Below are 15,013 nucleotides of genomic sequence, written 5' to 3'. Positions count from 1 at the left end.
TTGATAAATGTCTCACTTTGCCCATGCTTTGCATGTAATGATTCATGCATGATTTTTTTAATAGTTTGTTTCATACAAATGGAATTTCACAACATTCTTAATAAGCTGAGGAAAGCATGAACCTTGAACGCTGGCACTATTGTTCCCCAGTAAGAGCAGGAAGTAGTTTGATAATAAATAGTGTGTCTAAGTACTTCACATTTCACTTGTGTGTGCAATGCCTTTTTTGGGGGAGAGGGCAAACCCAGCAGTAGTGAATGTGTAGTTGGAGAGATTTTAAGTACTGAATCATCCAGCCTTGTGTGGCTTCCTTTTGATAATGCTAGGTCATTTTAGGTCATTCATAATGTATTTTTAGAAAAGTAATTAAGAATGCCAAAAAAAAATGTATCATTTGATTTGAACCCATCATGTGGTATACTTTTTAGTTTTTTCAGACTGGATTGCTACATGTAATTTTATGTGCACTGTATATTTTTATGAATGTTTTATTTTGTATACCACATGCAAAAAAGTTCATGTGCACTATTTAAATGTTTTAAATAATATATTCCTTCTCTATAACGCTAAATCTATTTGAGTACAATATTTTTATAAGTCTGACTGGTTTCATTGAGTTACAGCTGCTTCATAATTTGGTCGTTCAGTGTCAGCTCTGGCTGAGTAGAAGAGAAGTGAGGTGACCTGCACTCCATTTGCTCATACTGACTGCTTAGCAGTGGGATGGTTAGGTTAGGCAGCTTGCCAGAGTTTACGTTATCTATATACAAATACTATATAGATATATATGTGCCCACTTAGAATTACATTGCTGTGTTTGTTTGGCACTTCATTGTACAGACTTTTGTAATAAAAGAACTTTACTGTTCTATGTCATTGTAAATGTATGTTTGTTTTCTAGGAGGTATTAATTGTTATAGGCTTATTTAAATTGCCCAGGAATGATGTCAGGGGACACAATCAGGTTGCTCATGTTGGCCAGCACGGGGAGAAGTTCATTACTGCTTCTCAGCTATTTAGAGGAGCTGCAGAGAGAATACCCAAACTACCTTCATTTTTATTTTTCAGACACAGTTTTATTATCTTGCTCTTGAACTTGCTATGTAGGCCCAAAGTCTTGCTCATCTCTGCCTCCCAGTGCCAGAGTGAGTCATTTCTTGTTGCAGTGAATTACTGCATTTAAAATCAACCTGGATGCTCCTTGCTTTGAGGAAGGTGGGTAGTAATTTTTTTTTCTTTATTATATTTGAGTGCACTGTAGCTGTCTTCAGACAGACCAGAAGAGGGCATCAGATCCCATTACGGATAGTTGTGAGCCACCATGTGGTTGCTGGGATTTGAACTCAGGATCTCTGGAAGAGCAGTCAGTGCTCTTAACCTGTCCTCTTAGCCATCTCTCCATCCCTGGCAGTAGTTTTTAAATTCCTTTATTTACTGGACACAGTGTGATGTATACACCTCTAGTCCCAGCTACTCTAGCCATGGCAGAAGGATCCTTTGAGCCCAGGGCTTCAAGGCAAGTGTGGGCAACACACACATATACATTTGCCTCACAAGTTTTACATTTTAAAGCATTTGCCTTATTCATGCTTTAAATATACACTATTTAAGTATACATTATTAATGTGTACATTGAGTGTGGTGGTGCTCAGACCCACGGGATAGAGACTAGCTATTCTTGAAGGACTTACAAAACTTAGAAAATAACATTTGCTTTTAGTCTCTAAAGCAGCAGTCATACACGACGTTCCAAGAAGAAGGCTCTCACAGCTCCCTTTGGTTTCCATACACAACTTCCTTTGCTGCTAACGTGCCCTCATCTGTTCTGCTTACAGGAAACTTGAAATGCTGGTCTAGATCCCTGGTCTTAGTTGCCGTTTGTTCTAGACTTGACTTTTTCTAGGAGTTTGGGATTTTGAAGAGTGTAGATTATTTTATGTTGATACAATATATAATACTTTTTTTGGAATCTTACGACTTGACTTACATTTGGCTCAAGCAAGTGAGACCCTGGGACATGGGGACATGATATGGTTGAGACTACTGCACAGTTCTTCTACTCTACCTCAGAGAAAACCATCCCTGCCTCCCATCCAACCGTTAGAGACCGGCCCCCATGAGAGAGAAGCATTTTTCCCTTTTATACTACTAGAATTTAATAGTTGTGATGAAAATGCTGTGTGCCCATTTGCATACGACAGGAAGCATTGGCAAACTGCACTTGATGCGAGGAACTTGTCCTATTGTGATAGCTGCTTCAGTGCTGGTACAGTGCATCTCGGCTGCAGGTGTCGCTCAGCGCTCAGCATTTGCAGGCTGCTGCACTCAGTCCCCAGCACTCTGCGACAACAGTGACTATGCCAGAAAGGGTGACATGATTAGGGGACAATTCAGCAGATGCTCCCCATCCCACCCCCGAGTACTTACTAGGGCACTGGCTCCCACATGGTTTCATCTCCACATGTCAGCAAGCTAGTGTAGCTTTCTCATCATTTGGTTCAGTTTTAAACTCACATAGCGTAATTCCTTCTCAAGCTCCACCGCATATAAAAAGAGTCTAGGAGAGAGTTTAGAAGGATACAGTGGCTTGTTGCTGTCTGTTGTGACGTGCTTTGAGAGGGAGTTGGCATGACAGGCCCTAAAGCACATTCCACAGGGCAGTTGATGAAAAGCTGTGAGGACGTCTGCTGTGCCCTTCATTGAGCGGCGGAGCACTGCATGTTACTTTTAAATGTGCGTGTTCTGCCTGCGTGTGTGTGTATCTGTACCATATGCATGCCTGGTGCTAGAGAGGTCAGAAAGAGGACATTGATCTGGGACTGGAATTAGAATGTGTGTTGTCATAGGGATGCTGGGAATCAAACCTGGTCCTCAGGAAGTGCAGCCAGTGCTGTTCTTCTCTGAGATATCTCTGTCCCCTGGTCTTACTAAGTAAATGGAGTTCTGTGCTTTAATTTTTGAAACTGCAGAAAATGAAAAAGAATTAGGTACAGTGCATACGACTCTGGCTCAAGAAAATGTGTATAATAATGTGGCCTCACTCTGCATGTCCTGGTGTCCCATATACCCTAGTTAGTACATGTCACAAATACTTACTCTCTAAATTCTTGCTGCGTGACAGGCTGGTAGTCATCTTGAATTTCTGTAGAATAATACTTTTTCTCAAGCCTTTCCTTCCACCTTTTCATCTGCCCTGCCTCTTGGATCTCCTGTCAAGTTAGAAGACAAGCACAGTTTGCGGTCTGTGTGTGCCAAAGGCTCCAAGTAGATTACTGAAGGTCCCAGGCTCTCCACAGCCTGGCAGTGATCTGCAGCAGCCGTTGCCCGGACCTGGGCTGGGCTGTGAGAGCACAAACAGGCAAAGGTGTATGCCTTAGTAAAACCTCACTCCATTGCCTCTTCTGCATCTCAGCATCTCTTCCTGGTTTTAATCAGGACTAACACTCTTTTGTCCCACTTACAGTGCTGACTATTGAGTCCAGAGTCGCAGGTGCTGTGCAGTGAGTTACACCCCAGCACATATCCTTCAAAATGCACCTGTGGGCATTCTTTGCCCTCCCAGCTGTTTTTCTGCCAGACTTACACAGAAGTGACTCAGTCCATTGTAAATACTCCCTGCCTTAGTTAATGAGCTGTGTGAACCAGTGTTGCGTACCCAAGTCTCTTAGGCTAGAAAACAAGTGTTACTGCCTCTCCCTGATGTGGAGTCTTCCTGTGAGCCATCCTTACCACCGCTGACTTGTCCTGTGCCCAAGTACACTCTTACAGTCCAGCATTTTTCGTGTGTGTGTGTGTGTGTGTGTGTGTGAGAGAGAGAGAGAGAGAGAGAGACATGCAGAGGTGAATGGTGAATGTTAGGGTACCTTGCAGGGCCTTGTGGGTTCTGGAGTTCAAACTCAGCTCACCAGGCTTGTTAGCAGGTACCTTTACCTGCTCAGCTGTCTCTACTGCCTCATTTTTCTTACATTTAGGGTGGAATAAACAGATTTGTGAAAATTAGGAGCAGCCCCAGAAAAGGAGAAGGAAGTGACCCCAGGTGTGATCCAAGTGTTTCAATAAGCCTGCTACGGTAGCATGCACATGCTGGTTGACAAGAGGCTAAAGCAGAGTGATAGAAATTAGAGGCCACCCTGGGCTACATAGTACAAATCTGTCTCAAGGAGCTAGAGTTCATTAAAACACTAGCAAGGAAGACACGAGGACCTGAGTTCAGATCTTCAGCAGCCAGGTCAAAAGCAAAGCTGTGGCATGCATCTTGTACCCGTTGTCTCAGCCTGTCTGGACATGGATGGCTCCAGATTCCGTGAAACCTTGTCTCAGTTGAAGATACCCTGTGCTGACTTTGCCCTCCATCCACACACATGAACATGTGCAATCAAATACACCTCACACAGCTAAATTAGAGAGCAAAATTGGACTAGGGCAGCTTCATATGAAGTTACTAAGTGGTTTTAGTCCAAAGATTGTGCAAGGCAGCTGAGGAAATCCCTGCCTAGTGTTTATGGTCACCTTCAAGACTGCCCCTCAGCCCTGTTTTGTGTGGAGCTCCACTGTGCTAGCAGGGAAACTTGCTAGCTACAACTCCCCAGTTTTTGCAGTAAGACTGTTGACTACTAAATGATCAGGCTGATTATACTGTAAGTACATTAGTATAGGGGCTTAGCTCGTTTTTAGGAATGTTTGTGTCCATGTGTTGGTGCACACAACAATGTATGAACACATGCAGAGGTCGTACCAGGACCACAGGTGTCTTTATCACATTCAGCCTTATTTCCCAGTTGGTAAACTCAGTATCTGCCTGTCCATCTGTCCAGTGCGTGGGTTACAGCATCATATGCCTTGCTTTTCATATGGGTGCTGGGACGTGAACTGAGGCCTTCTTGCATGGGAGGCAAGTGCTCTCCCCCGTTGGGTCACCTCCCACTTACTATGCAGCTGAAGCTAGCCTTGAACTCCTGGTCTCTACCTCAGTCTTCCAAATGCTGGAGTTGCAGGTGTGTGAGCTTCCTCTAACTTTGTAACTTCCTGCCCTACTCCCCCTCTCTCTAGTGTTTTTCCACATTTTGGTTGGCTTACACTCATCCGTTAGTAGAATCTTCAGAAAGCTATGGCATTCACTAAAGTTCATGTGAATTTGACCTTTATATTTGAAGCCCAGAAGTCTAACATCTTGTTGTGGACATGGTCTAGCTGCTATCCTGTTGATTTATGATGTTGAGCATTTTCATGCTAACGATTATATTTTCCTTTTAAGTACATCCATCCAAACTTTATTTGGATAAGCCCTGTGTTGACAGTGCTAGGTGAAGTTTCTCACAGTTTTTTTCAGGAGTGATTTGCTGAATTACAGACTTATTTTTAGAAAATCTTGAACTGTGAAAAAGAATGCCCATCATTTTCTCCGAGACTCAGAGTTCATGCAGAATCTGTACAGTACCTATGTACACATGTGTACACTCACTCACACAGACAAGTACACGGGTAAACCGTTTTAAAATGCTGACTGCAGCAGTGCTCACTTGTAATCGCAGAGCTGCGGAGCCAGACAGAAGGACCTTTGAAGCTCACTGGCAAGCCAGTGTGGTCTAACTGGTAGGCTTCAGGTCAATGAGGAGTCCCATTTTAAAGAGGGTGGATGGCCCCCTATACACTACATACCCACACATACATGCAGAAAACAATCCCCAGATTCATGAAAATTGACAAAGGTTCTTTTAATAGAAATGATCTATTTATAGTAAATGCTATAAATAGATCTCCATTGTTCTTGAAGCTGTTTACTGTGATAAATGGGAAAGGCTCCCGATGATGATATAGTAGAGGTGCTAACTTGCTATAAATTATTTCTATCAATCAATTTCTAATAAAGCTATCACTTGTGTTTAAAAAAATGAATTAAACCTTACACTTTCATCAAAGCCTTCTTTTCTGGCTCGTTGGGCCAAGTCTCCAGTGGTTTTCCTACTAGAAATGCAAAATAAATATATGTGAGTAAAAAAGGGAGTGCAACCAGGAAGGCTCGGGCCTACAGCAAGGGCTGGGCTGTGTCCAGCCGGGAGCACTCAACCTACTTACAGCAAGGGGTTAGGCTGTCTTCCTTCCGGTGACAAATTTCCATTAAGAAAGTATAATTACTAGGATCTTAGCCGTAAAAAAAATCACTTGTCATTGGCAAGTACAAGCATCATGTTAAGCACAAGTCCTGTTCATGAAGAATTGTAAAGTATTTCCATAGTTGAGTAAGTTGTGTACTGCATGTGGACCATGTGAGCGTTACATGAGTTACACAGTGGCGTCAAAGGCTTACAGGATGTTATATAACGATGGTGTGTTTAGACACACAGTCAACCTTAACTTTCACTGTTTCTCTCAAAATACTTGTACATGTTCCCATCTTATTATCAGTCTAATTTATGATTCCTTGACTTTATAATGATACAAAAGCAAAAGCCATATATATATATATATGGCTTTTTTTTTTTTTTTTTTTTTTTTTTTTTTTTTTTTTTTTTGTGACAGGGTTTCTCTGTGTAGCTCTGGCTTGTGAAACTCACTCTGTAGACCAGGCTGGCCTCCACCTCAGAGGTCTGTCACCTGCCTCTGCTTCCCAGGTGCTGGGGTTAAAAGCTGTAAAAGCATGCACCACCACTGCCAGATACAGAACTCATACTTTAAATTTTGAATTTTGATCTTTTCCCAGGGTGGGACTGTGTGGTAAGACTGTCGATGTGCTGCACAGTGGCAGGTGTCAGAGCTCCCCGTCAGCCGTGTATGTGGTCGTGAGGGGAATAGTCAGCACTACAGCTGGCAGTGTTGCTGGTGGATTTTAGATATACAGAGCCAATGAATTTCATGATGTAATCAACTAGCAAACAGGACTCTGCTAGCCAGCAGTAACCCTATCCTAAGTCGGACATGTCACCATTGGCCCCTATACTTGAATGCTTGCTCTCCAGGTGATAGAACTGTTTTGGGAGGGATTAGGAGGTGTGGCCATGTTGGAAGTGGTATGCCCCTTGTGGGTAGGTTTTAAGGTTTTAAAAGCCTACACCTTTCCTAGTTAGCTCTCTGCCTCCTGTTTGTGGATCAGATGTAAGCTCTCAGTTATTGCTCTGTCCAGCACCATGGCTGCCTGCGGCCATGCTTCCTGCCTTAATGGTCACAGACTCTAACCCTCTGGAAGTGAAAGCCTCAAAGTCTTTCTTCTAAAAGTACCTTAGTCATGGTTCTCTTTACAGCAATAGAAAAGAAACTTATAGAATTTGAAAATTATTAAAAAACAGTATCTTACATTTTCTTGTCTTCACTATCTTGAGCTTTCTTGAGTCTGAGTTTCTCGAGGACACTGAAGCAACTCTGGTTTAATTAAAAAGATTTGAGAATTCATCAAAAATTGTTTCCTGTATTCTTTACATTCAATCAAGACACGTGAGTGAACTATGGCGTGTTTGCTGTAAGGACTCCTGCCTAAAGGGGCATCTGGCCACAGCCCATGAGCCTATCACTGTGACACTGCCTTGCATCCTGCCTTTATGAAAGAGCAGGGGGCTTTGTCAGGGCATCACATTTGAAATGTGAGCAAAGGTCATTTTAGAAATATTAACGTGAGCTGGAGAGATGGATTAGCAGGGAAAAGTGACATAGTATTCTTCGAGGGACCCGAGTTCTGTCCCACTATGTCAGGCAGCTCAGTCAGTCACCTGTAACTCCAGCCTCAGGAGGATCCAGTGCCTCTGGCCTCCTTGGGTACCTACACTCACAAGCACATACCCACACATAGACACACCTATTGCCCTGCTAATCAAGGCTGAAGTCTACCATAGAACGGATAACCTGAGCTCCGTGCATAATGGAGGAATCCCTTCTTTAGTAGGGTTTCCCCTTCTCTGACCTTGTCTGGAGAGTTCAACGCCCCCCCCCCCCCCCGCACACACACAACTCTACCTGCAGAATGTCATGTAGCCTTAAAACTAGATTCAGCTTCCTTTCTCCCAATGAGAACCCAAGAACCCTTTCAGATAGCACCTGAGGTTTCTGAAATGCTTCCCCATGCTCATGAGCCATTTTGGTACTGGTCCCATAAGCTGCACACAGCCAGTGACTTTTGCACATCCCGGATGTTTCTACCCTGCCTCCCATCCCCCAAAACTAAGCCTTGAATCACCCCCAAGTAAAGTTGATCTGTCTCCCTGTAACTGATCCCGGTGTGTCTTCTTCACTGTAGGGCTTCTGAATGCCCCCCTCAGTCCATCCCCTCTGCTCCCTTTGTCCTCATGGACCCATACAGGCCAGTAAAAGCAGCACACCCCTCCACAGCCCCAGCTTCAGTTCCTGCCTCTACATCCCTGCCCTGAGTTCTGCCCCAACTTCCCTTGATTACAGTCTACAAGCCATGAACTGAAACACTTTCCTCACTGAATTATCTTAGGCATTGTGTTTCTATCACAGCATAACTAAGGAGGTAAGGCAGGTACATAACTCAGAATGAGCCAGATGTAAAAAAGATGGCAGATTCCACTGTCAAGAACAGAAAGTTGACAAGAGAAGGGCCATGAGAATAGTTTGTGGGTAGAGAATGGTGTGAGAAGGCAGAGTGAGAATGTGTGTAATAGTTCTGTGACGAAGACTACTCAAGTTTAGCAGCACTCGGGAGCACAAATAGGAGATTAATTCAAGGCCAATTAACAGCAAGTCCCAGCCAGAGCTGCATAGTGAGACCAAGGCAGGAAAAGTAAAAACTCTAGCTCATGATAGTTGAAGGTTTGGTGGGACTGTGAATTGTGCAGGGGTTTGGGATAGGTGGGAGAAGAAATTGGGCTTAATTTGACATGCCCAGGGAATCTGCTAGAATCAAAGTTGGAATGGCCAGGGATCAGGTTAAACCAGGTAAAAGTGGATATGGGCGATGAAAGCTCTGATCTCTTGGTGGCAATAGGAGTTTAAAGGGTTCTTGAGACTCTACAGGCGTGAGCAAGACCTGTGTCTGTGGAGAGACTGTAAACCTTGAAGACAGATGATGTTTGAGCCAGGAGAGCTTAGGAAATGCTGCCAGGACACAGCAGAAAAGCAAGGCAGGCAAGGTGGACAAATGTTGAGTCTGACTGTGGAAATTTGCTGGGATCTAGACTGATAACCGTTCAGGAGCAATGGGACACTTCCATCTATCGTCTGACAGTCTTTGTAGTAGTATTTAGGATATGAAATTCTGAAATAATTTTGGCTAACTGTCAAAGCCAGAGGGGCTGGGGATGCAGCTCAGTCAAGACCAATTCCTATCATGTATGAAACACTGGCTTCCAGCACAAGCACTACATAGCTGGGTGTGGTGCTTTCTGTCTAATGCTAGCACCCAGGAGGTACAGGCAGCAGTGCTGTTAAGGTTAGTCTCAGCTGCATAGTGAGTTTGAGGCCAACTTGTAGACCTGAAACCCTTTCTCAAACAACAGTGAAAAGACCCAGAGCATGCATGTTTCTCATTGGAGGGTTTAAGTGATATAAAGTTTTTTGAATCATATTTAGGAAAATATGCTAACTTACGTCCTTAAGTATTTTACCAAGTTCAAAATCTGGTCTTCTGCCTATTGAATAGTCAGCCTTCACTTCAGAATAGGTGTCATTGATTATCGCCAAGAACATGTTCTGGGGAGAAATATTCAAGTAATGTTAGAGTGCTTATGTAGAATGTTCAAGGTCCTGAGTTTGATTCCCCAGCATCACAACACACACACACACACACACACACACACACACACACACACACACACACACACACACTTAAAGCTATAGTGTGACTACTTGGGAAGCAGAGCAAGATTCACTTGAACCTTCCTCAGTCAAGGCTACACCACCTAAACCTCTCCAAGGTGTGGTCTAGGTGGGGACCAAGTGTGCAATGCCACAACCCTGTGACTAGTCTGCAATGAAGAAGAAAGAGTAGGAGCCGTTCTTACCAGGAGCACAAAGAACACGAAGAAGATGAATGTGATGAAGTAGATGGGCCCCAAGATCCAGTTGGCCTGCTGGATTCCAGCAAAGTTAAAGTCCCCAAGGACAATTCGAAATTGTGCAAATCTTTGGTAAGAAGAAAAGCATTAGAAAATGTTCATCTCTTCATTTGTATACATGACAGCTTGAGGTTGCTAATGACACTGGCTGCATAAGACTTTTTTCTTCAGTGTTGGGGACTAAGCCAAGACCTCATGTATGCTAGGTAAGTGCCCTACCACGGAATCATGACCCAACTCTTTTTCACTGGCTCCAATTACACTGTGGCAGCATCCTGAAACTGGACAGCATGGTAGAGCATGCCTATGATCCTAGCAGGAGACCAGGAGTTCAGCCTCTCTAACATTGCAAACTTAAGTGTTTTGTAGGCTGTATGGCACCCTTTTTTAAAAGTGAGGATTTCTCTAAGACCACTAGCAAGTTCTCCCCAAGGTGGGTCTATATAGCTGGCTCATCTGGGAAAGGACCTGACATGCAGGCAAGGGAACCTGAGTTTGGGTCCCAAGCACCTATCCCAAAGCTGGAGGTCTGGAGGCAAGAAAGAGATGTGCGGATTTCAGGAGCTCCCTGGATGCTAATAGATGAACTCCGGGTTTAGTGACAGGCCTGCTTCAAAAAAATAAAACTGAAGCGTGAAGGAGGTGACTTAACAGGTAAAGGGCCTGCCATCAAGCCCAAGGAAAGAAATGACTCCCACATACTGTCCTCTGACCTTTACATGCATAATCCTCACGCCCAATATCAACCTCTGACCTTCTGTACATTCACCTGCACACACAAGGCCACACGAATACATGCGTACAGCGCACATGTATTGTACACACATACAAGGGGGAAAAGTCCCCCAAGGCAAGATTAGAGCTACTCAACAGCTAGTCAAGTAGTTTTGACAATGGTAACTGTCCTGTTCTTTCCCCGTTCCCACACATACAATGGATGGAAGCAGAGGACACCAGGTTAGACCAAAGAAGCCACAAGCAGAATTATAGGGACAAGCTGCCTTACTCTCCTTTGAGCAACAAGCACTCTATCAACTGAGCTGTATCCCAGGCCAAAAACCAAGTAAATCTATGAAATATTTCACTTTTGAAGGCAAGCTTGAACATTTTAGGTTTGCTTGCAGTTACTGATTGCTTTATAAACCTAAATCTTTGTTTTATTCTTTTAAACTGGGTCAACCTAGTCAGGCTGGAATTGAGCCTGTGACCCCCCCTTCCTCAGTCTCTTGAGTCCAGTGAATATAGGGGTGTGCCCCACATCTTCCTTTTATAAAGCTATTTTTACATATTAAATTTCTTAGATGTTTTTATATTTTTAAGACATAGTCTCAAATTATAGCCCAGGTTAGCCTCAACTGAGATCCTTCTGCTTTGCCTCCTGAGTGCTGGGTTTTAGGCACCACCACACCCAGGTTCAGAAGGCTACTATAAGTCTAGCACATAAGCAAGCAGCAGCTGAATTACCGGGGGGTAGGGGGAATTCTAGATGCTTCTGTAGAAAACACTGATTTTTCTCTACTCTTAAGAGCGAATGCCACCAAAACCCTGGGACCCACTTACGTATTTTGGGATAATATTCTCACTTTAAGTGAAAAGTTATTTTCAAAAGCAGATACCACTGCCTAGTCTAGTTCCCCAGTGGCAAATGTCATTTGTATGATATTTAGCCTTAAGTGAAACATAGATCCAACGTTAGGTGAGCTACTTATCATATGACTTTCTGTGATTTTACCCCCAGAAAACATTTGTGTTACATTTGTATTAAAGGGCTTACATGGAATTTTGAAAGGTGGAAAAGTCATCAACCTGTGACCCAAAAACAAGGAATCCCAACTGGGCATAAGCAGAGAATATGATAAAGAACATGCTGGCGAAGCCCACGATGTCCTTCATGCAGCGGGAGAGCGTTGAAGACAGCTGAGACATCGTCTCGTTGAAGCTTATGAATTTGAATATCTGAAAATGATACGGGCAGCAGTCAGTGCCTCCCACTGGGGCTGTTTGGAATTGGGGAAATTAATTTCAGAAGAATTTGACAAATAAAAGGATGGCGATGCTAACCACGGGGGTCTGGAGATCAGTAAGACCCATTTAGAGGTCAAATGAGTTCTTAATTTCTGTTTTTGGGGTTTTCATAGGTGGTGGGGGTTTTGTGGGACAGTATACCACAGCACATATAGAAGTCTGATGACAGCTATACCAACGGGTTTTCTCTTTCCCAAGGATTGAACCCGGGTCACCAGATTCGGGCAAGAACCTTACCCAGTGTGCCAAGTTGCTTCTAAAAAAGCCACTTTCAAGTGGGGGAAATGCTTGCCTTCCATTCAAGGTAGTAGTTTTACTAGGACACATATACTACTGGATTACGTACTAGAATGAGATATAAATACCTTTATCCATGCAAAGAAGATAGTGATAGCAATTACATTGTTATAGTAAATTTGCCAGTATGCAAGAAAGTAAAAGTCTGAGTAGCTCTCGGTGTTTTTCAACAGCTGTCCAAGTAAGAGGAAGACCTGCAGGTTACAGTATGCGTAGAAAGACACAGCAAGAGAACAGAGCTGGAAGAGAGGGAGAAGGGTTAAACTGGAGACCATTTCTGTCTCTGTCTCTCAGCCTCTGAAGAAACACATGAAGAAAGTTTATTAAATGCTTAATTAAAGGGGAGGAAAATGGGACATAGGCTTTTAAAATAATTCTGTTAAAAGTGGCTTATCAAGTCTATTTTTGTACCAAACACAAGGGAGCAGCCTGCCGTCAACGCATACCTTTGTGTCCTCTGACTTGAAGCTCTGAGTCTGAGAGCATACAAATGTCTTTTGTCAAGTCTACTGCAATTATTTTGCTTTTGCTCTGAACTGCATTCAGAACTCTACGCATCTCTGTTGTCTTCAGTCCCAACACAACATACTGAAGCTAACGGGAGCCCTGCCTAACAGGCCCATGATCCTTCCACAAGCCTTGTGGGTGTGAGGAGGCCACACCGTCTTGAGACATAGAGCCTAGGTAGGAGAGTCCACATCTACCGTGAGCACAGCTCCCAGGGCACTGTAGCCCAGGCAATGCCTTGCCTTGGCCTCCCCTGTCCTGTCCAGCTTTGCCTCCCAGCTGTGGTCTTGGCTGACTCTCTCTGCTTGGCACAGTGACAGCGCAGTCTCAACAGAGATGTTATAGAACAGAAGTAGAATGTTATACAACGACACTTGAGTCACTACATATCATGAAGAGACAGTTTACTGGCCATACTAATGTGCCAGCCTGTTGCTCTCTTGTCTAAGGGCTTCTAATGCAATCACATCTAAAACTTTACTCTTTCCTACTGTGTAATGCTGCAACAAAAAACTCGTAACCTACACAAACTGACCTCCTTAGTGCTGTCATGGGCCCTGAAAGGTGACTTCAGATCCAGGTTATCATTGGCACTGAAGATTTACAACTGCTTGAAATTTTCCTTTGACTTTGCTTTGACAGAAACACTTCTACAGATTAATGTTTGATTCTGCTCTTTGTTGGGCATTATTAGGGAAACTAGAGAGGTAGATGGGACATTCTGCCTTCCCTTTTCTTTTTGGCGTGCGATATATGTGTGTGCAGATGCATGCGCCTGTGAGTGCAAACAAGCCAACAGAGGCTGTTTGTCTGTCAGATGCTCAGCTCTGCCATTCTCTTCCGGAAGTCGGGTTGTTCTCTGAACTGGGAGCTAAACTGACAGCAGGGCTCAGCAAGCCTCCAGCATCTGCCCCACACAGTGCTGGGATTACAAGCTTCTTCATATGGTTGCTAGGGATTCTGACTCAGGACTTCATTTGCTCTACCCACTGAGCTACCTTCTTAAGACCCCCCCCCATTTTTAATTTTAATTTTAGATCAGGTCTCACTACGTAGCCCTCACTGGCCTTAATCTTTTAGAGCCTCCTACCTCTGGCTTCCAAGTAAATGTGGCTATAAGTGCTCCGTGCTAAGCCTCATGCAAATACACTTTGGAAGTGTGGCTATAAAGACCTAACAAGTGTGGTATTAAACCCTAACACTGGCACACACCTTAAATCCCAACACCCAGAAGGCAGAGGCAGGGCAGATCTCGGCAGATTAAAGGCCAGCCTTAGTCCACATAGTAAATTTGGTCAGGAGAGGAGAGAAGGGGTGGGGGGAAGGAGAGGGGGGAGGGAGAGGGGCAGGGGAAAATGAAGGGAGGAAGAGGGGAGAGGAAGTGGTGAAGAAAGAGGGAAGGGAAAGGAATCATTACTTATTGAGTCCCCTGGACTTTTGCTGGCCCTAAACTAAATTAGAGAACTAAATTAGTGAAAATAATTTCTCTCTTTTGGGGGACATAGGATTAGACCGCCCTATAACAGCTCATTTTATGTTTGGTACTTGTAGCTTTTGAAATAAGTCTTGGATAAATAGAAACCCCCTGTAAGTTCAGATGGGATCCCCTCAAACCGTGCCTCTGGCTATATACTCACCACCAAAAGCAGCAGTTCAAGCCAGTTCCAGACGCTTCTGAAGTAGGCAGACTTAAACTCATGTAGTTTTCTCAGTTCTTGTGTTATGAAGACCAAAAGAAAAATACAAAATATGATTTCACAGGAGGCAATGAAGTAATCGTAGTAGGAGACATATCTGATGAGCTTCACAGAGTAGAATTGCCAGGAGGTGAGGAGCCCGCCCGTTGCAGGGAACTCCGCTAACAGCCTAGAACACAAAGGTTGTGGGTGTTTATGCTTTAATATTCACGTTGCTGTAAAATTTCTAAACCAATGATGACATGTAACTCAATGCTAATCACTTACTTTACACAAATGTGTTTCCATTAGGGCTGGGGAGATGGCTCAGCAGTTAAGAGTGTGGGATTTGAATTGGACCTCTTGAGTGAGATTCAGAGAGGTGGTGATCGATGCAAAAGCAAGAGGAGTTTTATTGTTCCAGTGCATTAGGGTCCCCCGTTTCAGGAGAGAGACAACCTGAGCAGATTCTAACAGGGGATTAGATACCTTTCAAACAATTGG

At 43.8% G+C, this 15,013-nt stretch overlaps 1 protein-coding gene across 1 annotated transcript in view; it reads right to left on the bottom strand.

The window, feature by feature from the left end:
• Window positions 1-2,472: 2,472 nt before the first annotated feature.
• The window catches only part of PKD2L2 (polycystin 2 like 2, transient receptor potential cation channel), a gene marked incomplete at both ends in the record, with an annotated part of 30,571 nt that continues 18,030 nt past the window's right edge, over window positions 2,473-15,013 (bottom strand). The window contains 9 exons of the mRNA XM_080920557.1: window positions 2,473-2,557; window positions 3,097-3,209; window positions 5,907-5,961; window positions 7,292-7,356; window positions 9,538-9,639; window positions 9,951-10,071; window positions 11,779-11,960; window positions 12,395-12,565; window positions 14,471-14,699. Coding sequence (XP_080776683.1) covers window positions 2,473-2,557; window positions 3,097-3,209; window positions 5,907-5,961; window positions 7,292-7,356; window positions 9,538-9,639; window positions 9,951-10,071; window positions 11,779-11,960; window positions 12,395-12,565; window positions 14,471-14,699 — 1,123 coding nt within the window. The remainder of the gene's footprint in view (window positions 2,558-3,096; window positions 3,210-5,906; window positions 5,962-7,291; window positions 7,357-9,537; window positions 9,640-9,950; window positions 10,072-11,778; window positions 11,961-12,394; window positions 12,566-14,470; window positions 14,700-15,013) is intronic.

The sequence above is a fragment of the Micromys minutus genome (genome assembly GCF_963924665.1).
Source record: "Micromys minutus genome assembly, chromosome: 8".
Classification (NCBI taxonomy): domain Eukaryota; kingdom Metazoa; phylum Chordata; class Mammalia; order Rodentia; family Muridae; genus Micromys; species Micromys minutus.
This window is presented reverse-complemented; position numbering and strand designations above follow the sequence as displayed.